The following is a 25754-nucleotide window of genomic DNA, read 5'->3' on the forward strand; positions in this document are numbered from 1 at the left end:
GTACATCCCCCACTAGTACATCCCCCACTAGTACATCGCCCACTAGTACATCGCCCACTAGTACATCGCCCACTAGTACATCGCCCACTAGTACATCGCCCACTAGTACATCGCCCACTAGTACATCCCCCACTAGTACATCCCCCACTAGTACATCGCCCACTAGTACATCGCCCACTAGTACATCGCCCACTAGTACATCGCTCACTAGTACATCCCCCACTAGTACATCGCCCACTAGTACATCGCCTACTAGTGCATCGCCCACTAGTACATCGCCCACTAGTACTGTACATCGCCCACTAGTACATCCTCCACTAGTACATCGCCCACTAGTACATCGCCCACTAGTACATCACCCACTAGTACATCGCCCACTAGTACATCGCCCACTAGTACTGTACATCGCCCACTAGTATATCGCCCACTAGTACTGTACATCGCCCACTAGTACATCGCCCACTAGTACTGTACATCGCCCACTAGTACATCACCCACTAGTACATCGCCCACTAGTACATCGCCCACTAGTACATCGCCCACTAGTACATCCCCCACTAGTACATCGCCCACTAGTACATCGCCCACTAGTACATCGCCCACTAGTACATCGCCCACTAGTACTGTACATTGCCCACTAGTACATCGCCCACTAGTACATCCCCCACTAGTACATCCCCCCACTAGTACATCGGCCACTAGTACATCGCCCACTAGTACATCGCCCACTAGTACATCGCCCACTAGTACTGTACATCGCCCACTAGTACATCGCCCACTAGTACATCGCCCACTAGTACATCCCCCACTAGTAGATCACCCACTAGTACATCGCCCACTAGTACATCGCCCACTAGTAGATCACCCACTAGTACATCGCCCACTAGTACATCGCCCACTAGTACATTGCCCACTAGTACTGTACATCGCCCACTAGTACATCGCCCACTAGTACATCGCCCACTAGTACATCGCCCACTAGTACATCGCTCACCACCATTGCCTCCCAGCTGACATCGGCCTTTCCTTCATACACAAGAACACCAGATAGCTGCATGTTCACATTATGGCTAACGTATGCTGTATTGTACATACTTCCTAGAGATCCTCCACTGTAACCTACCTGGATGCTCTCGAATTCCATGTTCTATAATATCGGAAATGTACTTTAAAGCAGGCACGTATTGCTTCATGCTGTAGTAACATAAGGCAATGCTGTAGGACAAGTCTGTGCAAACAAAATGAGAAATAAATCACCATGTCAAAAATATAAAGCAAATAAAAGTACACAAGTGTTTATTTACTTTATCTACTAGAAAATATTTTTGGCCAACTGAAGATAATTAATTACTGTTATAATATTTCCATCAATAAAGAAAATACCGTAACTACATGTGATGATATGATTATGGCTGAAATCATTAATGTTAAAGCACCATTAATTCCAGGGTGCTGTACTTTGAGGAAGGTTTCCACATATACGAGGACAATAAACATGAACTGAAAGGGAGGGGACTCTGTCCTCACAGGCTTACAATCCACAAATATGGGGAAGGAGACAGTGGGTTAGGGGGTTGGTAATGAGTTGGCAATGGGGTGGGAGGCTTCCCAAAGAGGAGATTTCATGTTATGTCTGTAGGCTTCGACTGTGGCTGACAATCTGATGAGCTGAGGCACTGAATTCCAGAGAATGGAGGATGATTGGGATAAGTCTTAGAGATTATTATAAAAGGAACATACAAAGGTGAAGGAGAGAAGGAGACCAAAGATTAGATGGGAGGAGGTTTCATGAGGTTAGTTCATAGATGTTTGGGGGAGACAGTATCACGACTCAGCTGTCGGGTGCCCGGGACCCGTGGCTCCCTCCCTGTCCCTACCTCTAGCGGGCGCCCTAGCTCGCCCTATTCCCCGGGACACTTCTTAAGGTGAAGATGCCAGGGTCGTCACCCTTGCCTTATCTCCTGAATTAGCCCTCCATCTGTTCTCTTCCCCCACCCATGGAAGAGGGGGGGGCTTACTATGCACCGTAGTACACCAGCACAATGAACAAGGCAATACAAACAAGGGTAAACTGAAAATACCAAGCATACAAATATTCACTCACATATAACAGTGGAATGCACCGTGGAGTGGAGGCGGGGGAAAACCGAAGTAAGAGGAGGGAAGGGAATTATCACACTTACAAACCACGCAACAGTCACAAATAGCTCCTCCAAAACTCCTTTTCATATAAACACCTCTCCTCCAAGCCAAGCAGCAAAAGTTAGCTCTGACATAGGTTTGAGTCAGGACCCAGAATATAAAAGGGATGGGAGTAGCTAAAAAAGCTGAGCTAAAAGCTCAGACTCCCAGAGCTCCCAACATGGCAGATTAACCCCTGTTCTGCCAAAAGAAATAAACACCATTTAAAAAGAAGGAGAAGTGCTTCTTGTCAGTGCAGGAGTAGGAGCAATCATATGCTGCAGTTTTCTGGCTCCTCTCTGTTGCAGTAACCCCGTGACAGACAGATTATAATATAATTATAATTATGATACGTCTTTTAGGGGGGGAGTGTTATGATCAGGTGGCCTTGGAGCAGCATGAAATGACCTTCGCTGGAGCAGTGGTAACTATACTGACCGCAAACCCTGATCCTATCACTGCAACTAGAAGTAGCCGTGGGGTGTGCCTAACCAGACCTAGACACCTCGACAAAGCCGGAGAACTAAATATCCCTAAAGATGGAAATAGGAAAACTCTCTTGCCTCAGAGCAGACCCCCAAAGGATAGACAGCCCCCCACAAATAATGACTGTGAGTAGGAGAGGAAAAGACACACGCAGACTGAAAACAGGGATAAGCAAAGGAGGCCACTTCTACCTAGAAAGGAAAGGAAAGTACAGGATACTATGCGGTCAGCATAAAACACTACAAAATATCCACAGCAGAAAAATACAAAAACTCCACCACCTAACAAAAGATGTGGAGAGTATATCTGCGACTCCAGCGAATCCAACTAGACTGAGAAAAACATCAGGTACAGTCTAGCAGGAACAAAATAGAAACAAGATAGCACAGAAAATAAACACACAGCAGTGTGTCTAAAACAAAATGAAGCAAACACTTAACTTTGCTGAATTGGCAGCAAGCAGGAGAGGCCAGGCAGGACCAACACTTCCAAAGGAACAATGGACAACTGGCAGGGACTAAAGAGTCCTGCAAAGCTATAAACCCCAGTCAGCTTTGCAATTAGCAGATACACCTGTCCAATCCTGCAGTCCAGGCACAACTGCATTACCCTCTACAACCACCGGAGGGAGCCCAAAAGCAGAATTCACAACAGGGGAGTGAGATGGAGGTAAGATGATGGTTTCAGTTCTGTCGACACAGAGTTATAGAAAGCATGATGTGGAGCATATAGTTGATAAACACTCTAGGATTTGTACCACAGAGGTGTCACATTTGGGCTAGAAAGGTATATTTAAGAGTCATCAGCATAGACCAAGTATTTGTACACACTTTATGAGTTTCAGGCCAAAAGGTATAAATGGAGAAAAGTAGGGGTCCCAGGACAGGCGGGATGACGAGGTAGTAAGGGAATGGAGGACACTAAATATGTGAATAGTGAGGTATGAAATTATCCAGGAAAGAGCTAGGTCTTTGATTGTCAAGATGAGAGTATTTCCAGTAGGAGGAAGCAGTCAAGAGTGTGAAAGACGGAGGACAGGTCTATAAGAAGGAGTACAGAGTATTGTCTACTGCTTGGGCAGTTAGCAGATTGTTTGTGACTTTGGTTAGGGCAGTTTCAATGGAGTATTGGGGATGGAAGCCAGATTTTAGTTAGTTGAAGTGTGTGCTGAACGAGAGGTGAGAGGAAAATTCAATGTGGATGTTTTCTTCAAGGAGTTTTGAGGCAGGTGGAAGTAGAGGACAGGTAAAGGGATGGCTTCTTCAGGAGGGTGTGATGGTTGCACATTTGAAAAAGTAAGGGAATACACCAGATGGTAATGATAAGTTAAAGAGATGAGTTATGGTGGGGATAAGTACACTGGTGAGTTAGGGAGAAGGTGGGATAGGATAGGGTGAAAAGCACAGTTGGTGCCAAGCTTTACTCCAGTGATGAGTGGGGAGGTTTCGGGAGAAGGATATGGGTCCGTTATGCAGCAGAGTTTTGGGGATTGTACATTAAAGCTTTCTCTGATGTGGGCAATCTTGTTCTTGATTCTGAAATATGAGGCAATGTAGTCTATCGAAATGAGGGATGTGTGAGTAGGCTTCAGGTAGGGGGTTGTGGGATAGATTAGCTCTGAGACTTGCAAATTATTATAGTTCAGTGTATCACCTTGTTCTGATTGCAGAATAGATATAAATGCTGTACATATCACAAAATAAAGGGGCAAAAATCACTCAGTAAAGTGCTTCTAATCTCTAAAAAACATAGACTGAGTGGGCACCATCCACCTCAAATAGAGAAGGTAGGGGGATCACCTAATGCATATCTATGTAAACCAACAACACAAAAGAGAAAGTACATGCATCAAATATAATGGGATCACCCCACCAAAGATTTTTTATTGAAAACACCACACAAAGGCTATAGATTTAAAAACAATAAAAAAAAAACCCACAGACAAAATGGAGGGTTAGGGTCCATACAGAATATGAGTTAAATGCTCAAAAAAACATTGCACAGTCTATATCAACTTTATACATATATGTTACTAGATATAACCAAACTCCAGATAATGTGGACCAGACAATATATGCATGCTGTTCTCCCCCTTCAGAAACAATCACATATAGTTTTTACCCAGGTACCCTATTAATATGAAGGCAGTATACATAATCGTGTGGCAATGCCTCCCACAGATTGTGGGGATTCCTAACCGTCCAGAGGACACAAAAGAATTGACTGCTCAAAAAATGCCAGTCCCAAGAAAGCCGCACCTAAGGACCCGGTATCTTACCCCCACACTATCCAGCAGGTAACCTCAATGAATGGCAAAGCAGACTGTGACAATGTTAGACCCACGCATATCGACGCCTAAAGCGTCTTCCTCAAGGTCCAAAGCACTTTGGTGGTATAGTACCCGTTTAAATACTTAATCTTGATTCATTCATACATACCAGGTATGCAGCATAATGGCGGCGAGACCCAGGCAATATGTGTCAATGCAGCGTGTCCGGTGAACACTAGTTACGTACTGCATGTGTCTTGAGAGTCTGGTTTCTATTTCTACTAGTACAGTTTGTCCACTTTTTTTTTTGTAGCAAAATGAACAGAAAAATCTTTGTAGAATCATTTTACCTTGTTTATACCCCACGACTTGCATGGCAGTGAGGAATTTTTTGCAGGCTTCTTCATATTGTCCTTCTTTGTACAGCAAGCATCCCAAATTATTCTCAATATCTGGATCATCAGAAGACATCTGTTCTACCAAACTCTATCCGATCATATCAAAGAAACGATAAATAGAAAGTAATAATAATATAATTCTAACAATAATACCACAATGAACAACATTATCAAATGTTTGCATCGCTTCTGTATCATTACAATAAAAAAAAAAGAAAACATACAACGTATGATGTTTTGCCATGGTTTCTATGGCATATCCATTCAACAAAAATCCGATTTTGGGGATCTGATCATCATGGGGTCTATCAATGACATATGAATGGGCGTGAACAGTCACAATACATTGAAGGATTGGTCTGAAACTAAGACTGATTTAATCCGAAATGTCAATATATTTAACTGCTTTTTTTTAACCAACTTCCTGTTTGATGACGTCTCGTTTGAGAATTCCCAATGTGTGCTGTTATACTCAAATGGGAGGTCATCAGGGAGTAGAGGCTCCAGTCACTGAAGAAGCTTCTGATGCCACCCCGAAACAAAGTGTCATCAGTGACCTCTATTTCAGGGGATGGGCTAGTCCCTGCTTTACTGAGCATGTGCACAGTAACAAGATCCTACCTCGATCTTTACATTTTCCCCTCTGCCTGTTTCCTCTCCCTGCTCCTCACTCTCCCTCCCCTCTCTCTAAAATGGGTCATCTCACGTAAAGGCACAGAGCTAGCAGTCCATCTTAGCTGATAAATATGGAGATGAGATGTTTTAACAAAGCAATGACAAGTTCTGGAGGCCGGCGGGGAGGAATAATAGCTCAAAAGTGGAGAAAGAAGCGGATTTCTCTGCTAAGATACAGTATATTACCCCGCTTCTTACAATCGCCTGTAATGCTTGTTAAAAGTATATTTTAAATTAATTTCATACCTTAGCTCCTGATAAGTCATCTTCTCCATATTTAATACAAGCTTGTAATTTCAAAACCTAAGAGAAAAATAGAGGTGGATAAAAGCTATAATCACAGTGATAGACATATATTTTATCACAAGCTATCTCCATCTGTATTCTGTTCAGGGGTCTGCAGGGAATATGAAATGCTCCTACAGTTTATAAGGATGCACTTCACTATAAAACAACTGCAATCATTTGATCAGGAAATTGCTATATTTGCTGTCTTGCATTGTACGTCTAAAGGTACCGTCACATTTAGCGACGCTGCAGCGATCTAGACAACGATCCCCATTGCTGCAGCGTTGCTGTTTGGTCGCTGGAGAGCAGTCACACAGACAGCTCTCCAGCGACCAACGATGCCGAAGTCCCCTGGTAACCAGGGTAAACATCGGGTTACTAAGCGCAGGGCCGCGCTTAGTAACCCGATGTTTACCCTGGTTACCAGCGTAAACGTAAAAAAAAACAAACACTACATACTTACATTCCGGTGTCTGACCTCTCCGCCGCTCTGCTTCTCTGCACTAAGCGCCGGCCGGAAAGCAGAGCACAGCGGTGACGTCACTGCTGTGCTTTCTGGCCGGCGCTTACACAGTGCAGAGAAGCAGAGCGCCGGAGAGGACAGACACCGGAATGTAAGTATGTACTGTTTTTTTTTTTTTTAGATTTACACTGGTAACCAGGGTAAACATCGGAATGACAAAAAAAAGACTCGCACATCCAAACTAGTGTGAATAGGTGCATACCAGGAGCAGCTACCTCCATACATAAATATACAAAAAAGGTTGCACTCTATTGTACAAAAGCATGTCTAATCTGAAATATATGAAATATGAATAGCAAAATGGCTTTTGAACATTAGGAAAATATTTAAGAGACGCTTTGCACAGAATTTGATATAATCAAATAGTGTGAGCCCATCAACCGTCGTCAAGGTGGTCTCATAAAACTGATGGGTCCCTGACCCCCCTGTCCAAATGTGAACACTTACCGAAGGCCAATGTCTGTATGCCTGGTTTTTTTGTCATTTTTTTTGTCATTTCTATGGTAGCTGACTGACTCAGCACTCCTCCCATCACCATGTGGTTTTTAATTGCATCTCATCACACTTGGTCCCGGCCAACTCATATGTAGGCGTTACTGAACAGAGGTGTCCACATTCACCCAGGCATACAGACATTGGCCTTCGGTAAGTGTTCACATTTGGACAGGGGGGTCAGGGACCCATCAGTTTTATGAGACCACCTTGACGACGGTTGATGGGCTCACACTATTTGATTATATCAAATTCTGTGCAAAGCGTCTCTTAAATATTTTCCTAATGTTCAAAAGCCATTTTGCTATTCATATTTAATATATTTCAGGGTAAACATCGAATTACTAAGCGCGGCCCTGCGCTTAGTAACCCGATGTTTACCCTGGTTACCAGTGAAGACATCGGGAGTCCAGCGACAAAATAAAGTTCTGGACTTTCTGCGCCGACCAACGATGGCACAGCAGGATTCTGATCGCTGCTGCCTGTCAAACTGAACGATATCGCTAGCCAGGACGCTGCAACGTCACGGATCGCTAGCGATATCGTTCATTGTGAAGGTACCTTTACATGCTAAGTAGTCCCAAAGGCGGATCTTCACTTTTTTGAACCAGCCAGTAGACATGAGTCAAATGTAGATTTGGTGACCTTCACCATCAATGGTTCTATCTTCCATCCAAAGGTCCAATTACAAAAGGACAACACTACAGTTGTAAGTTGAACAATAGCTTTTTGTCTGTTGTCTGTGATAGGTTTTAAGTCGGCTGTAGACCTGAGAAATAGTCTGATGAGCCTGGATGTATCATAAGGATTGCCAGATGATCTACTACCCTACATGGAGAAAAGTATTAGGACACATCTCATGGTTAAATTCAGAATTTCTTTTGGTCCCATTGTCTCAGATGCAATAAAATCCAGCCCCTAGCCGTGCAGTCTGCTTTTATTAACATTTCTGAAAGAACGGGTCATACTAAAGAGCTCACTGAATTCAACCATGGTGCTGTAATAGGATGCCACCAATACAACAAGTCAGTTTTGTGAAATTTCTCCTCCTAAATATTCTATGATTAACTATGCGTGAAATTATTGAATCATTTAAGAACCACAGTAACTCAGCCGTGAAGTGACCGACCATGTAAAGTTACTGAATAGGGGCGCTGAGGGCTGCGGAGCATAAAGGTCGGCAATGCTCAGCTAACATAATAACTGTAGACCTAGCCTGAGATTAGGGCAAAAACTGTGTGCCAGAAGCTTCATGGAATGGGAGCGGATAGCCTTACATCACCAAGCACAATGCCAAGTAAGGAATGGATAGTGTAAAGCATGCAGCCAATGGATTCTAGAGAAATGTGTTCTGTGGAGTGACAAATCGCACTTTTCTACCTGGAAGTCAGATGGTCAAGTCAGCGATTAGCAAATGCCATAAGAATGTCCCCTGCCTTATTGCATTGCGCCACCTGTAAAGTTTGTTGGAGAAGGATAATGCTATGGAGGTTATATGGTGTGTCAGGGGTAGGACTTACAGCGAAAGGAAATCTTTATGCATCAGCGTATCAAGACATTGTGCACAATTGTATGATCTTACTTTGTGGGAACAGTATGGAGAAGGCCATATACTGTAGGACCTGACCGCATCCCAGTGCACAAAGTAAGGAATGGCTGGATGAGTTTGGTGTGGACGAACTTAAGTGACCTGGAGAAAACTGCATCCAACATATCTGAACTATAATGTGAGCCAGGTCCTCTTTCCCAACATCAGCATCTGACCTCACAAATGCTAGTCAGGATCAATGGGAAAAACTCTCAGTCACACGCCAGGATCTTCTAGAAATCCTTTGTTTAAGCTGTTTTGGGTCTGGGGACGGCATCCCCATATTAATGCTTATGGATTTACAATGGGATGTCATAAAATCTCCTGTAGGAGTAATGTGCAGGTGTCCTAATACTTTAGTCCATGTAGCATCTTATATATAACGGTGGATGCGTCCTTCTATCCTAAGTCGGGGTGAGTGGCGCCAGAGTCAGCGCATGCGCATACTGCACTGCAGCGCTATTTTATTGAAGATGCTGAGTATGCGAATTCACAGACACATTGTCTTCAATAAAATGGCACTGGATATCGCAGGATGCGCACGTGTTGACTCCAGTGCCGTTTTATTGAAGAGTTCTACTACAAAGTCAACACATCAGTGCGCAGGCGTCGCCAATTGCTATTATCCCAATGGTCGTTGCGTGCACACTGCTATGTTGATGTTGTAGTACATTATTTCAATAAAATGGCACCGGAGTCTTGCATATTCCGTGATCTCCAGCACCATTTTATTGAAGAAATTACACATGCGAATTAGCAGACATGGTGTTAAAAAAAATGGCGCCGATACCGCGGTATATGAAAGCACTGACTTCGGTGCCATTTTCTTGAAGAATTCAACTACAACATTAACATAGTGGGGTGCACGAGCCGGCCATCGCCATTATCCCGATGATCAGTGCATGCACACTGCTATGCTGACGTTGTATTAAATTACTCAACAAAATGGCGCCAGAGTCAGCGCGTGCGCATACCGTGATCTCCGGCGCCATTTTATTGACGACACTGTATAAACGCACCAATAAAGATCATCAACATCCTGGCATAGAACAGGTTCAATAGCTAGGTCTTTATATAAGGACTTCCCTAGCATCGCTTGATGGCAGAAAACAAGGGCAAAACATGGATCAGCAATGTTAATTTCAGTATGACCAATTCTTTCATCCTATTACTCTCATCTCCCCATTAAAGTAAACAGGCATGTTCGGCCAAGCATGCAAGTGTATGGTGGAGCCAGCAAAACAGGTGTCAACTAAATGGGGGTCTAATTTGTGTGGCCAGTGAGACCACTGCTAAACTCCAGCTTGAGAAACATGCAAACTACTTTATGCCAAATGGGTTAAGAAGATATGTAAAGACGTGAGAAATGTTCCTAAGCTGGAGATGGTAGATGCCCTTACCTTATCCTGCGCCCTTACCTTGCTCTGATATGCAGGACTATCCAAGAGAAAAGTTGCTTTCATGGCCTCTGGGTACATACACGCCTTGTATAGAGACTGGGCATAATATACTTTATACTCTTCAACTTCAGGATTTATCTGCAAGAGCTGCTCATAGCAATCTGCGGCATTGACAAAGTCTTGCATCTGATAATAACAATATCCCAGAAGAGACAGACCGGCCCTAGACTGCAACACAAAAAACAAGATATACAGCATACATCAAAAATCTACAAACAAGATAATACACATTACTCCACTACATCTTCCAAAGGAAAAAATGAATAATGCTTGCAAAAAAAACAGATAATAGTTGGCATGTAATGCAAAGGTCACTCAGATCCCTGCCCTAATGCATTACTTTTTGTATCTTTGTGGTCTAAAATCTGGGGTGGGAAAAAAGCAGAAAACCTTACATGGCAAGGAATATGGAGTCATTGGCCTCCAGTGTTGAAATGAAGAGCTTTGCTTCAATAATTGAGGGAGAGAGATGTTCGCTGACAAATAGGAGAGATAATGTCTCTCTGCCCAAAGTTTCCTTTAATTCAGATGTAGCATTAACAATGCAGAAATAAAAGTAGCATCAGAGTTAAAGGAATATTCCCTTCTCCAAGATCGTATCTCAATATGTAGTAAGTGTAATAATAATAATACTAGCAAATATCTCCAATTAGAAATGTAGTATAGTTCTTCTGGTTCTTTTGGTGAATAAAGAAAGAAGTTTGTTAACAAGTTCGTTGAGCTGGATTTTCTTCTGTATTGGGATTTGTACTTTTGGCAGTGTGGACAGGTGCCAAGTCCTGCTAGAGATTGAAATTTCCATCTCCAAAAAGCTTGTCGGCAGAGGGAAGCATGAAAGGCTCAAAAATTCCATGGTAGATGACTGTGCTGACTTTGGTCTTGATAAAACACAGTGGACCTACACCAGCAGATGACATGGCTCCCCAAACCATCACTGATTGTGGAAACTTCACACTAGACCTCAAGCAGCTTGGATTGTGGCCTCTCCACTCTTCCTCCAGACTCTGGGACCTTGATTTCCAAATGAAATGCAAAATTTACTTTCATCTGAAAACAACACTCTGGACCCCTGAGCAACAGTCCAGTTCTTTTTCTCCTTGGTCCAGGTAGAACACTTCTGGCGTTATCTATTGGTCATGAGTGGCTTGACACAAGGAATGCGACACTTGTAGTCCATGTCCTGGATACATCTGTGGGTGGTGGCTCTTGGAGCAATGACTCCAGCAGCAGTCCACTCCTTGTGAATCTCCCCCAAATTTTTGAATGGCTTTTTCTTAACAATCCCTTCAAGGCTGCAGTTATCCTGGTTGCTTGTCCGCCTTTTTTCTACCACACTTTCCTTCCACTCAACTTTCTATTAATATGCTCGGATACAGCACACCGTGAACAGCCAGCTTCATTAGCAATTACCTTTTGTAGCTTACCCTCCTTGTGGAGTGTGTCAATGACTGCCTTCTGGACAGCGGTCAAGTCAGCAGTCTTCCCCATGATTGTGGAACCTACTGAAACAGACTAACAGCTGTCATCCCTGGACCATCATGTTCTCCCTGTCCATGGCCTAATAAAGACTTTTACAGCAACGGGCTTGGTGAGTGCTAACTACTTTTTTTCTTCTTTTTTGGAAGTCATGAACTCTCTTGGTTATGCACCCCTAGTGCCCATGCAATTGAGTAGGAGGTAAAGGCACTGGTACAGCATTTTACAGCACGCAGATAGGTGATCGCGTAGGCAGCAGTGCAGGTATACCTTTTTCTTCTCAGTGGACAAAGTTGACCTTTTTAACTGCTTAGGAAGCCTTTGCAGATGTTTTTTGTTAATTATTCTAATTTACTGAGATAATGACTTTTGGGTTTTCATTGGCTGTAAGCCATAATCATCAACATTAACAGAAATAAACACTTGAAATAGATCACTCTGTAATGATATAATATCAGTTTCACTTTTTGTATTGAAGAACTGAAATAAATTAACTTTTTGATGATATTCTAATTTTGTGAGAAGAACTTGTATATTAATATTACACCTACTCCATACTGGGATAAGATCTTGGAGATGAGAATACATAAAGGTAGTCCGAGACTCCCAAAACGATATGTAAACTACTTATACTACTTCCCTCGGGGACGTAGACCCTATATCTGTCACACCTGCAGGAGAGATTTTACCTCTTTCGTTAGACAGAAAAACATTTTCATTTCATATGATATGCAAATGAGGGCCCCTTGATGCACCCTTGGTGTGGCCGCAGGCTAAATGCACCATTCGCACCCCCCCTAAATGAAAGTGCTGTTCACCTTCCCATAGCTTGACTGTTCCCTCAGATTACCCAGAGGCAGCATCCCCGGCTCTGCGCATATCTGCACTGGAGTATAAATCATATTCACTAAGTAGAAAGATCCAGAAGCCAGAAGTATAATCACTAATATTAACATGACGTTACCCGATACTGTTTTTGCAGCTCGATGTGGAGTATCTGCACGGCTTCTCCGTATCTTCCTTCCTTTATCTAAGAAAATAAAAGCAGAAGTGATCATTTCCCATTATTTATATAGGATAATATGTGTATAATCATATCTCCAAACTACTGTACAAGGAGGTGGATGGATTTTATCAAGCTGTCAATAGTGTGCCTGTCACTTCCCTTATCCTACTGCACGGAGAGACAGGGTGAGATGCTGAGCTCAGGGGTAAAGGAGAACCTGTCACTGCCCTTATCCTACTGCACGGGGAGAGGGTGAGACGCTGAGCTCAGGTGTAAAAGGAAACCTGTTACTGCCCTTATACTACTGCATGGGGAGAGGGTGAGACACTGAGCTCAGGGGTAAAAAGGAACCTGTCACTGCCCTTATCCTACTGCATGGGGAGAGGGTGAGATGCTGAGCTAAGGGGTAAAAAGGAACCTGTCACTGCCCTTATCCTACTGCACGGGGAGAGGGTGAGACACTGAGCTCAGGGGTAAAAGGAAACCTGTCACTGCCCTTATACTACTGCATGGGGAGAGGGTGAGACACTGAGCTCAGGGGTAAAAGAGAACCTGTCACTGCCCTTATCCTACTGCATAGGGAGAGGGTGACATGCTGAGCTCAGGGGTAAAAGGAAACCTGTTACTGCCCTTATCCTACTGCATGGGGAGAGGGTGAGACACTGAGCTCAGGTGTAAAAGGGAACCTGTCACTGCCTTTATCCTACTGCATGGGGAGAGGGTGAGACACTGAGCTCAGGGGTAAAAGGAAACCTGTTACTGCCCTTATACTACTGCATGGGGAGAGGGTGAGACACTGAGCTCAGGGGTAAAAGAGAACCTGTCACTGCCTTTATCCTACTGCACGGGGAGAGGGCGAGATGCTGAGCTCAGGGGTAAAAAAGAACCTGTCACTGCCCTTATCCTACGGCACGGGGAAAGGGCGAGATGCTGAGCTCAGGGGTAAAAGGGAACCTGTCACTGCCCTTATCCTACTGCACGGGGAGAGGGTGAGACGCTGAGCTCAGGTGTAAAAGGAAACCTGTCACTGCCCTTATCCTACTGCATGGGGAGAGGGTGAGACACTGAGCTCAGGGGTAAAAGGAAACCTGTCACTGCCCTTATACTACTGCATGGGGAGAGGGTGAGACGCTGAGCTCAGGGGTAAAAGAGAACCTGTCACTGCCCTTATCCTACTGCATAGGGAGAGGGTGACATGCTGAGCTCAGGGGTAAAAGGAAACCTGTTACTGCCCTTATCCTACTGCATGGGGAGAGGGTGAGACACTGAGCTCAGGTGTAAAAGGGAACCTGTCACTGCCTTTATCCTACTGCATGGGGAGAGGGTGAGACACTGAGCTCAGGGGTAAAAGAGAACCTGTCACTGCCTTTATCCTACTGCATAGGGAGAGGGTGACATGCTGAGCTCAGGGGTAAAAGGGAACCTGTCACTGCCCTTATCCTACTGCATGGGGAGAGGGTGAGATGCTGAGCTCAGGGGTAAAGGAGAACCTGACACTGCCCTTATCCTACTGCACGGGGAGAGGGTGAGACCCTGAGCTCAGGGGTAAAAGGAAACCTGTTACTGCCCTTATCCTACTGCATGGGGAGAGGGTGAGACACTGAGCTCAGGGGTAAAAGGAAACCTGTCACTGCCCTTATACTACTGCATGGGGAGAGGGTGAGACGCTGAGCTCAGGGGTAAAAGGGAACCTGTCACTGCCCTTATCCTACTGCATGGGGAGAGGGTGAGACACTGAGCTCAGGGGTAAAAGGAAACCTGTCACTGCCCTTATCCTACTGCATGGGGAGAGGGTGAGACACTGAGCTCAGGGGTAAAAGGAAACCTGTCACTGCCCTTATACTACTGCATGGGGAGAGGGTGAGACGCTGAGCTCAGGGGTAAAAGAGAACCTGTCACTGCCCTTATCCTACTGCATAGGGAGAGGGTGACATGCTGAGCTCAGGGGTAAAAGGAAACCTGTTACTGCCCTTATCCTACTGCATGGGGAGAGGGTGAGACGCTGAGCTCAGGGGTAAAAGGAAACCTGTCACTGCCCTTATACTACTGCATGGGGAGAGGGTGAGACGCTGAGCTCAGGGGTAAAAGAGAACCTGTCACTGCCCTTATCCTACTGCATAGGGAGAGGGTGACATGCTGAGCTCAGGGGTAAAAGGAAACCTGTTACTGCCCTTATCCTACTGCATGGGGAGAGGGTGAGACACTGAGCTCAGGTGTAAAAGGGAACCTGTCACTGCCCTTATCCTACTGCACGGGGAGAGGGTGAGACACTGAGCTCAGGGGTAAAAGGAAACCTGTCACTGCCCTTATACTACTGCATGGGGAGAGGGTGAGACGCTGAGCTCAGGGGTAAAAGAGAACCTGTCACTGCCCTTATCCTACTGCATAGGGAGAGGGTGACATGCTGAGCTCAGGGGTAAAAGGAAACCTGTTACTGCCCTTATCCTACTGCATGGGGAGGGGGTGAGACACTGAGCTCAGGTGTAAAAGGGAACCTGTCACTGCCTTTATCCTACTGCATGGGGAGAGGGTGAGACACTGAGCTCAGGGGTAAAAGAGAACCTGTCACTGCCTTTATCCTACTGCATAGGGAGAGGGTGACATGCTGAGCTCAGGGGTAAAAGGGAACCTGTCACTGCCCTTATCCTACTGCATGGGGAGAGGGTGAGATGCTGAGCTCAGGGGTAAAGGAGAACCTGACACTGCCCTTATCCTACTGCACGGGGAGAGGGTGAGACCCTGAGCTCAGGGGTAAAAGGAAACCTGTTACTGCCCTTATCCTACTGCATGGGGAGAGGGTGAGACACTGAGCTCAGGTGTAAAAGGGAACCTGTCATTGCCCTTATCCTACTGCATAGGGAGAGGGTGACATGCTGAGCTCAGGGGTAAAAGGGAACCTGTCACTGCCCTTATCCTACTGCATGGGGAGAGGGTGAGACACTGAGCTCAGGAGTAAAAGAGAACCTGTCACTGCCCTTATCCTACTGCATGGGGAGAGGGTGAGATGCTGAGCTAAGGGGTAAAAAGGAACCTGTCACTGCCCTTATCCTACTGCATGGGGAGAGAGCGAGACGCTGAGCTCAGGGGTAAAAGGGAACCTGTCACTGCCCTTATCCTACTGCATGGGGAGAGGGTGAGATGCTGAGCTCAGGGGTATAAAGGAACCTGTCACTGCCCTTATCCTACTGCATGGGGAGAGGGTGAGACACTGAGCTCAGGGGTAAAAGGGACCCTGTCACTGCCCTTATCCTACTGCATGGGGAGAGGGTGAGACGCTGAGCTCAGGGGTAAAAGGGAACCTGTCACTGCCCTTATCCTACTGCATGGGGAGAGGGTGAGACACTGAGCTCAGGGGTAAAAGGGAACCTGTCACTGCCCTTTTCCTACTGCATGGGGAGAGGGTGAGATGCTGAGCTCAGGGGTAAAAGGGAACCTGTCACTGCCCTTATCCTACTGCATGGGGAGAGGGTGAGACACCGAGCTCAGGGGTAAAAGAGAACCTGTCACTGCCCTGTTGTGGATTCTGTTTTTGGGCTCCCTCTGGTGGTTACAGATGGTACTGGGTGACTTGTGTTTTCTGCGGTCTCTGGTGTCCACCTGTTCTATCAGGATATGGGAGTTTCCTATTTAACCTGGCTTTCTTGTCATTTCCTCGCCGGCTATCAATGTAATCAGTGTGTCTTTTTACCTCTGCTTCCCGCTTCTGTAATCTTCAGGACAAGCTAAGTTTTTGATTTTCCTGTTCCACGTTTTGCTTAATTTTTGTCTTAGTCCAGCTTGCAGTTATGTGATTCCTTTTTGCTGGTTGCTCTAGTGGGCTGATATTACTCCTCATGTTCCATGAGTTGGCACATGAGTTCAAGTAATTTCAGGATGGTTTTTTGTAGGGTTTTTCGCTGACCGCGCAGTTCACTTTTGTATCCTCTGCTATCTAGCTTTAGCGGGCCTCATTTTGCTGAATCTGTTTTCATAACTACGTATGTGTTTTCCTCTCATTTCACCGTCATTACATGTGGGGGGCTGCTATTTCTGTGGGGGGTTTCTCTGGAGGCAAGAGAGGTCTGTGTTTCTTCTAATAGGGGAAGTTAGTCCTTCGGCTGGAGCGAGACAACTAGGATCTTCGTAGGCACGTTCCCCGGCTACAGCTAGTTGTGTGTTTAGGTTCAGGATTGCGGTCAGCTCAGTTTCCATCACCCTAGAGCTTGTTTTGTTTTTTGTGCTTGTCCTTTTGTGATTCCCTGCCATTGGGATCATGACAGTATAGCCGGCCGAAAAGTGGTATCGTATTGGCTGAAGTAGGAGGAAAAGTAGTCTGAGGAAGTTTTGTTTTTTTTTTCCCCTCAGAGTTTGCTGCCTAGCATTAATTGCAGCCTGGCTGCGTCTTACCTCCTCTTAATCCTTGAATGGCTCTGACCTCAGCTGTTTATCATGGACGTCCAGAGTTTGGCTTCCAGCCTGAATAATCTTGCTGCTAAGGTTCAAAATATACAAGATTTTGTTGTACATGCTCCTGTGTCTGAACCTAGAATTCCTATCCCAGAGTTTTTTTCTGGAGATAGATCTAGTTTTCAAAATTTTAGGAACAATTGCAAGTTGTTTCTTTCTTTGAAATCTCGCTCCTCTGGAGACCCTGCTCAGCAAGTCAAAATTGTTATATCTTTCCTGCGGGGTGACCCTCAAAATTGGGCATTTGCATTGGCACCAGGGGATCCTGCGTTGCTCAATGTGGATGCGTTTTTTCTGGCATTGGGTTTGCTCTATGAGGAACCTAACCTAGAGATTCAGGCTGAAAAAGCTTTATTGGCTCTCTCTCAGGGGCAAGATGAAGCAGAAATATATTGTCAGAAATTTCGGAAATGGTCGGTGCTTACTCAGTAGAATGAGTGCGCCCTGGCTGCAAGATTCAGAGATGGCCTTTCTGAGGCCATTAAAGATGTTATGGTGGGGTTCCCTGCGCCTACAGGTCTGAATGAGTCTATGACTATGGCTATTCAGATTGATCGGCGTTTACGGGAGCGCAAACCTGTGCACCATTTGGCGGTGTCTTCTGAACAGGCACCTGAGACAATGCAATGTGATAGAATTCAGTCCAGAAGTGAACGGCAAAACTATAGGCGGAAAAATGGGTTGTGTTTTTATTGTGGTGATTCAGCTCATGTTATATCAGCATGCTCTAAACGCACAAAAAAGGTTGATAAGTCTGTTGCCATTAGTACTTTACAGTCTAAGTTCATTCTGTCTGTGACTCAGATTTGTTCATTATCAGCCATTTCCGTCGATGCCTATGTGGATTCAGGCGCTGCCCTGAGTCTTATGGATTGGTCATTTGCCAACCGCTGTGGGTTTAGTCTGGAGCCTCTGGAAGTCCCTATTCCCTTGAAAGGAATTGACTCTACACCTTTGGCTATGAACAAACCTCAGTACTGGACACAAGTGACCATGCGTATGACTCCCGTTCATCAGGAGGTGATTCGCTTCCTGGTACTGTATAATTTACATGATGTCTTAGTGCTTGGTCTGCCATGGTTACAAACTCATAACCCAGTCTTGGACTGGAAAACGATGTCTGTGTTAAGCTGGGGATGTCAGGGGGTTCATGATGATGCACCTCCGATTTCTATCGCTTCATCTACTCCTTCTGAGGTTCCTGTATTTTTGTCTGATTATCGGGATGTTTTTGAGGAGCCTAAGCTCAATTCGCTTCCTCCTCACAGGGATTGCGATTGTGCTATAGATTTGATTCCTGGCAGTAAATTTCCTAAAGGACGTTTGTTCAATCTGTCAGTGCCAGAGCATACTGCTATGCGGGATTATGTTAAGGAGTCCATGGAAAAGGGACATATCCGTCCATCTTCGTCCCCTTTGGGAGCAGGTTTTTTTTTTCGTGGCCAAAAAAGATGGTTCCTTGAGGCCTTGTATAGATTACCGTCTTTTGAATAAGATTACAGTCAAATATCAGTATCCTTTGCCATTGTTGACTGATTTGTTCGCTCGCATTAAGGGGGCTAAATGGTTCACTAAGATTGATCTTCGGGGTGCGTATAATCTTGTGCGGATAAAGCAGGGTGATGAGTGGAAAACCGCATTTAATACGCCTGAGGGCCATTTTGAGTATTTGGTGATGCCTTTTGGACTTTCTAATGCTCCTTCTGTCTTCCAGTCCTTTATGCACGATATTTTCCGTGAATATCTGGATAAATTTATGACTGTGTATTTGGATGATGTTTTGGTTTTTTCTGATGACTGGGAGTCCCATGTTCAGCAGGTCAGGAAGGTGTTTCAGGTCCTGCGGGCCAATTCTTTGTTTGTAAAAGGTTCAAAGTGTCTCTTTGGAGTCCAGAAGATTTCTTTTTTGGGGTATATTTTTTCCCCTTCTACTATTGAGATGGATCCCGTCAAGGTTCAGGCTATTTGTGACTGGACGCAGCCTACATCTCTTAAGAGTCTACAGAAGTTCTTGGGCTTTGCTAATTTTTAGCGTCGTTTCATAACTAATTTTTCTAGTGTTGTTAAGCCTTTGACGGATTTGACTAAGAAGGGTGCTGATGTTGCTGATTGGTCTCCTGCGGCTGTGGAGGCCTTTCAGGAACTTAAGCGCCGGTTTTCTTCTGCTCCTGTGTTGCGTCAGCCAGATGTTTCGCTTCCTTTTCAGGTTGAGGTTGATGCTTCCGAGATTGGAGCGGGGGCGGTTTTGTCGCAGAGAAGTTCCGATTGCTCAGTGATGAAGCCATGTGCGTTCTTTTCTAGAAAGTTTTCGCCCACTGAGCGGAATTATGATGTTGGTAATCGGGAGCTTTTGGCCATGAAGTGGGCATTTGAGGAGTGGCGTCATTGGCTTGAGGGTGCTAGACATCGTGTGGTGGTCTTGACTGATCACAAAAATCTGATTTACCTTGAGTCTGCCAAGCGTCTGAATCCTAGACAGGCTCGTTGGTCACTGTTTTTCTCCCGTTTCGATTTTGTGGTTTCATACCTGCCAGGTTCAAAGAATGTGAAGGCGGATGCTCTTTCTAGGAGTTTTGTGCCTGACTCCCCTGGAAATTCTGAGCCCACTGGTATCCTTAGGGATGGGGTGATTTTGTCGGCTGTCTCCCCAGACTTGCGACGTGCTTTGTAGGAGTTTCAGGCGGATAAACTTGATCGTTGTCCGCCTGAAAGACTGTTTGTTCCGGATAATTGGACCAGTAGAGTCATCTCCGAGGTCCATTCTTCTGCGTTGGCAGGTCATCCTGGAATATTTGGTACTAGAGACTTGGTGGCCAGGTCTTTTTGGTGGCCTTCCTTGTCGAGGGATGTGCGTTCTTTTGTGCAGTCTTGTGAAGTTTGCGCTCGGGCTAAGCCTTGCTGTTCTCGCGCCAGTGGATTGTTGTCAACTTTGCCTATCCCGAAGAGGCCTTGGACGCACATTTCCATGGACTTTATTTCGGATCTCCCTGTCTCTCAAAAAATGTCCGTCATCTGGGTTGTGTGTGACCGCTTTTCTAAGATGGTTCATCTGGTACCCTTGCCTAAGTTACCTTCCTCCTCTGAGTTGGTCCCTCTGTTTTTTCAGAACGTGGTTCGTTTGCATGGGATTCCGGAGAACATCGTTTCTGACAGGGGATCCCAGTTTGTGTCTAGATTTTGGCGGACGTTCTGTGCTAAGATGGGCATTGATTTGTCCTTTTCGTCTGCATTCCATCCTCAGACGAATGGCCAGACGGAACGAACTAATCAGACCTTGGAAACTTATTTAAGGTGTTTTGTTTCTGCTGATCAAGATGACTGGGTTACCTTTTTGCCGCTTGCCGAATTTGCCCTTAATAATCGGGCTAGTTCTGCTACCTTGGTTTCTCCTTTCTTTTGTAATTCGGGGTTTCATCCTCGTTTTTCCTCTGGTCAGGTGGAGCCTTCTGATTGTCCTGGAGTGGACATGGTGGTGGATAGGTTGCATCAGATTTGGAGTCATGTGGTGGACAATTTGAAGTTGTCCCAGGAGAGGGCTCAGCAGTTTGCTAATCGCCGTCGCCGCGTGGGTCCTCGACTTCGTGTTGGGGACTTGGTGTGGTTGTCTTCTCGTTTTGTTCCTATGAAGGTCTCTTCTCCTAAGTTCAAGCCTCGGTTCATCGGTCCCTATAGGATCTTGGAAATTCTTAACCCTGTGTCGTTTCGTTTGGATCTCCCGGCATCGTTTGCTATTCATAATGTGTTCCATCGGTCGTTGTTGCGGAAGTATGAGGTACCTGTTGTTCCTTCGCTTGAACCGCCTGCTCCGATGCTGGTGGAGGGAGAATTGGAGTATGTTGTGGAGAAGATCTTGGATTCTCGTGTTTCCAGACGGAAACTCCAATATTTGGTCAAGTGGAAGGGTTATGGTCAGGAGGATAATTCTTGGGTGGTTGCCTCTGATGTTCATGCTGCTGATTTGGTCCGTGCATTTCATAGGGCTCATCCTGGTCGCCCTGGTGGTTCTCGTGAGGGTTCGGTGACCCCTCCTCAAGGGGGGGGTACTGTTGTGGATTCTGTTTTTGGGCTCCCTCTGGTGGTTACAGATGGTACTGGGTGACTTGTGTTTTCTGCGGTCTCTGGTGTCCACCTGTTCTATCAGGATATGGGAGTTTCCTATTTAACCTGGCTTTCTTGTCATTTCCTCGCCGGCTATCAATGTAATCAGTGTGTCTTTTTACCTCTGCTTCCCGCTTCTGTAATCTTCAGGACAAGCTAAGTTTTTGATTTTCCTGTTCCACGTTTTGCTTAATTTTTGTCTTAGTCCAGCTTGCAGTTATGTGATTCCTTTTTGCTGGTTGCTCTAGTGGGCTGATATTACTCCTCATGTTCCATGAGTTGGCACATGAGTTCAAGTAATTTCAGGATGGTTTTTTGTAGGGTTTTTCGCTGACCGCGCAGTTCACTTTTGTATCCTCTGCTATCTAGCTTTAGCGGGCCTCATTTTGCTGAATCTGTTTTCATAACTACGTATGTGTTTTCCTCTCATTTCACCGTCATTACATGTGGGGGGCTGCTATTTCTGTGGGGGGTTTCTCTGGAGGCAAGAGAGGTCTGTGTTTCTTCTAATAGGGGAAGTTAGTCCTTCGGCTGGAGCGAGACGTCTAGGATCATCGTAGGCACGTTCCCCGGCTACAGCTAGTTGTGTGTTTAGGTTCAGGATCGCGGTCAGCTCAGTTTCCATCACCCTAGAGCTTGTTTTGTTTTTTGTGCTTGTCCTTTTGTGATTCCCTGCAATTGGGATCATGACACTGCCCATATCCTACTGCATGGGGAGAGGGTGAGACCCTGAGCTCAGGGGTAAAAGGGAACCTGACACTGCCCTTATCCAACTGCATGGGGAAAGGGTGAGACACTGAGCTCAGGGGTAAAAGGGAACCTGTCACTGCCCTTATCCTACTGAATGGGGAGAGGGTGAGACGCTGAGCTCAGGTGTAAAAGGGAACCTGTCACTGCCCTTATCCTACTGCATGGGGAGAGGGTGAGACACTGAGCTCAGGGGTAAAAAGGAACCTGTCACTGCACTTTTCCTACTGCATGGGGAGAGGGTGAGATGCTGAGCTCAGGGGTAAAAGGGAACCTGTCACTGCCCTTATCCTACTGCATGGGGAGAGGGTGAGACACTGAGCTCAGGGGTAAAAGAGAACCTGTCACTGCCCTTAACCTACTGCATGGGGAGAGGGTGAAACACTGAGCTCAGGGGTAAAAGGGAACCAGTCACTGCCCTTATCCTACTGAATGGGGAGAGGGTGAGACGCTGAGCTCAGGTGTAAAAGGGAACCTGTCACTGCCCTTATCCTACTGCATGGGGAGAGGGTGAGACACTGAGCTCAGGGGTAAATGGGAACCTGTCACTGCCCTTTTCCTACTGCATGGGGAGAGGGTGAGATGCTGAGCTCAGGGGTAAAAGGGAACCTGTCACTGCCCTTATCCTACTGCATGGGGAGAGGGTGAGACACTGAGCTCAGGGGTAAAAGAGAACCTGTCACTGCCCTTTTCCTACTGCATGGGGAGAGGGTGAGACACTGAGCTCAGGGGTAAAAGAGAACCTGTCACTGCCCTTTTCCTACTGCATGGGGAGAGGGTGAGATGCTGAGCTCAGGGGCAAAAGGGAACCTGTCACTGCCCTTAACCTACTGCATGGGGATAGGGTGAAACACTGAGCTCAGGGGTAAAAGGGAACCTGTCACTGCCCTTAACCTACTGCATGGGGAGAGGGTGAAACACTGAGCTCAGGGGTAAAAGGGAACCTGTCACTGCCCTTATCCTACTGAATGGGGAGAGGGTGAGACGCTGAGCTCAGGTGTAAAAGGGAACCTGTCACTGCCCTTATCCTACTGCATGGGGAGAGGGTGAGACACTGAGCTCAGGGGTAAAAGGGAACCTGTCACTGCCCTTTTCCTACTGCATGGGGAGAGGGTGAGATGCTGAGCTCAGGGGTAAAAGGGAACCTGTCACTGCCCTTATCCTACTGCATGGGGAGAGGGTGAGACACTGAGCTCAGAGGTAAAAGAGAACCTGTCACTGCTCTTTTCCTACTGCATGGGGAGAGGGTGAGACGCTGAGCTCAGGAGTAAAAGGAAACCTGTCACTGCCGTTATCCTACGGCATGGGGAGAGGGTGAGATGCTGAGCTCAGGGGTAAAAAGGAACTTGTCACTGCCCTTATCCTACTGCATGGGGAGAGGGTGAGATGCTGAGCTCAGGGGTAAAAAGGAACCCGCCACTGCCCTTATCCTACTGCATGGGGAGAGGGTGAGACACTGAGCTCAGGGGTAAAAGGGAACCTGTCACTGCCCTTATCCTACTGCATGGGGAGAGGGTGAGAAGCTGAGCTCAGGGGTAAAAGAGAACCTGTCACTGCCCTTATCCTACTGCATGGGGAGAGGGTGAGACGCTGAGCTCAGGGGTAAAAGGGAACCTGTCACTGCCCTTATCCTACTGCATGGGGAGAGGGTGAGACACTGCGCTCAGGGGTAAAAGGGAACCTGTCACTGCCCTTTTCCTACTGCATGGGGAGAGGGTGAGATGCTGAGCTCAGGGGTAAAAGGGAACCTGTCACTGCCCTTATCCTACTGCATGGGGAGAGGGTGAGACACTGAGCTCAGGGGTAAAAGAGAACCTGTCACTGCCCTTTTCCTACTGCACGGGGAGAGGGTGAGACGCTGAGCTCAGGAGTAAAAGGAAACCTGTCACTGCCCTTATCCTACTGCATGGGGAGAGAGTGAGACTCTGAGCTCAGGGGTAAAAGGGAACCTGTCACTGCCCATGTCCTAAAGAATGGGGAGAGGGTGAGACACTGAGCTCAGGGGTAAAAAAGAACCTGTCACTGCCCATATCCTACTGCATGGGGAGAGGGTGAGACCCTGAGCTCAGGGGTAAAAGGGAACCTGTCACTGCCCTTATCCTACTGCATGGGGAGAGGGTGAGACACTGAGCTCACGGGTAAAAGGGAACCTGTCACTGCCCTTTTCCTACTGAATGGGGAGAGGGTGAGACACTGAGCTCAGGGGTAAAAGGGAACCTGTCACTGCCCTTATCCTACTGCATGGGGAGAGGGTGAGACACTGAGCTCAGGGGTAAAAGGGAACCTGTCACTGCCCTTATCCTACTGCATGGGGAGAGGGTGAGACACTGAGCTCACGGGTAAAAGGAAACCTGTCACTGCCCTTATCCTACTGCATGGGGAGAGGGTGAGACACTGAGCTCAGGGGTAAAAGGGAACCTGTCACTGCCCTTATCCTACTGCATGGGGAGAGGGTGAGACGCTGAGCTCAGGGGTAAAAGGGAACCTGTCACCGCCCTTATCCTACGGCATGGGGAGAGGGTGAGATGCTGAGCTCAGGGGTAAAAAGGAACCTGTCACTCCCCTTATCCTACTGCATGGGGAGACGGTGTGAGACACTGAGCTCAGGGGTTAAAGGGAACCAGTCACTGCCCTTATCCTACTGCATGGGGAGAGGGTGAGACACTGAGCTCAGGGGTAAAAGGGAACCTGTCACTGCCCTTATCCTACGGCATGGGGAGAGGGTGAGATGCTGAGCTCAGGGGTAAAAAAGAACCTGTCACTGCCCATATCCTACTGCATGGGGAGAGGGTGAGACCCTGAGCTCAGGGGTAAAAGGGAACCTGTCACTGCCCTTATCCTACTGCATGGGGAGAGGGTGAGACACTGAGCTCATGGGTAAAAGGGAACCTGTCACTGCCCTTATCCTACTGAATGGGGAGAGGGTGAGACACTGAGCTCAGGGGTAAAAGGGAACATGTCACTGCCCTTATCCTACTGCATGGGGAGAGGGTGAGACACTGAGCTCAGGGGTAAAAGGGAACCTGTCACTGCCCTTATCCTACTGCATGGGGAGAGGGTGAGACACTGAGCTCACGGGTAAAAGGGAACCTGTCACTGCCCTTATCCTACTGCATGGGGAGAGGGTGAGACACTGAGCTCAGGGGTAAAAGGGAACCTGTCACTGCCCTTATCCTACTGCATGGGGAGAGGGTGAGACGCTGAGCTCAGGGGTAAAAGGGAACCTGTCACCGCCCTTATCCTACGGCATGGGGAGAGGGTGAGATGCTGAGCTCAGGGGTAAAAAGGAACCTGTCACTCCCCTTATCCTACTGCATGGGGAGACGGTGTGAGACACTGAGCTCAGGGGTTAAAGGGAACCAGTCACTGCCCTTATCCTACTGCATGGGGAGAGGGTGAGACACTGAGCTCAGGGGTAAAAGGGAACCTGTCACTGCCCTTATCCTACGGCATGGGGAGAGGGTGAGATGCTGAGCTCAGGGGTAAAAAGGAACCTGTCACTCCCCTTATCCTACTGCATGGGGAGACGGTGTGAGACACTGAGCTCAGGGGTAAAAGGGAACCTGTCACTGCCCTTATCCTACTGCATGGGGAGAGGGTGAGACGCTGAGCTCAGGGGTA

The 25754-nt window shown here is 46.7% G+C and overlaps 1 protein-coding gene across 1 annotated transcript in view; it reads right to left on the bottom strand.

Annotated features, from left to right (window-relative positions):
• Positions 1 to 25754, bottom strand: part of LOC138642146 (intraflagellar transport protein 70A) — a 104889-nt gene that overhangs the window by 54421 nt on the left and 24714 nt on the right. The window contains exons 2-6 of the mRNA XM_069730098.1: positions 12801 to 12866; positions 10319 to 10528; positions 6256 to 6312; positions 5287 to 5422; positions 1124 to 1228 (exon numbers count right to left, since the gene is read on the bottom strand). Of these exons, the coding sequence (XP_069586199.1) occupies positions 1124 to 1228; positions 5287 to 5422; positions 6256 to 6312; positions 10319 to 10528; positions 12801 to 12866 (574 nt within the window). The remainder of the gene's footprint in view (positions 1 to 1123; positions 1229 to 5286; positions 5423 to 6255; positions 6313 to 10318; positions 10529 to 12800; positions 12867 to 25754) is intronic.

The sequence above is a fragment of the Ranitomeya imitator genome, chromosome 6 (genome assembly GCF_032444005.1).
Source record: "Ranitomeya imitator isolate aRanImi1 chromosome 6, aRanImi1.pri, whole genome shotgun sequence".
Lineage (NCBI taxonomy): Eukaryota > Metazoa > Chordata > Amphibia > Anura > Dendrobatidae > Ranitomeya > Ranitomeya imitator.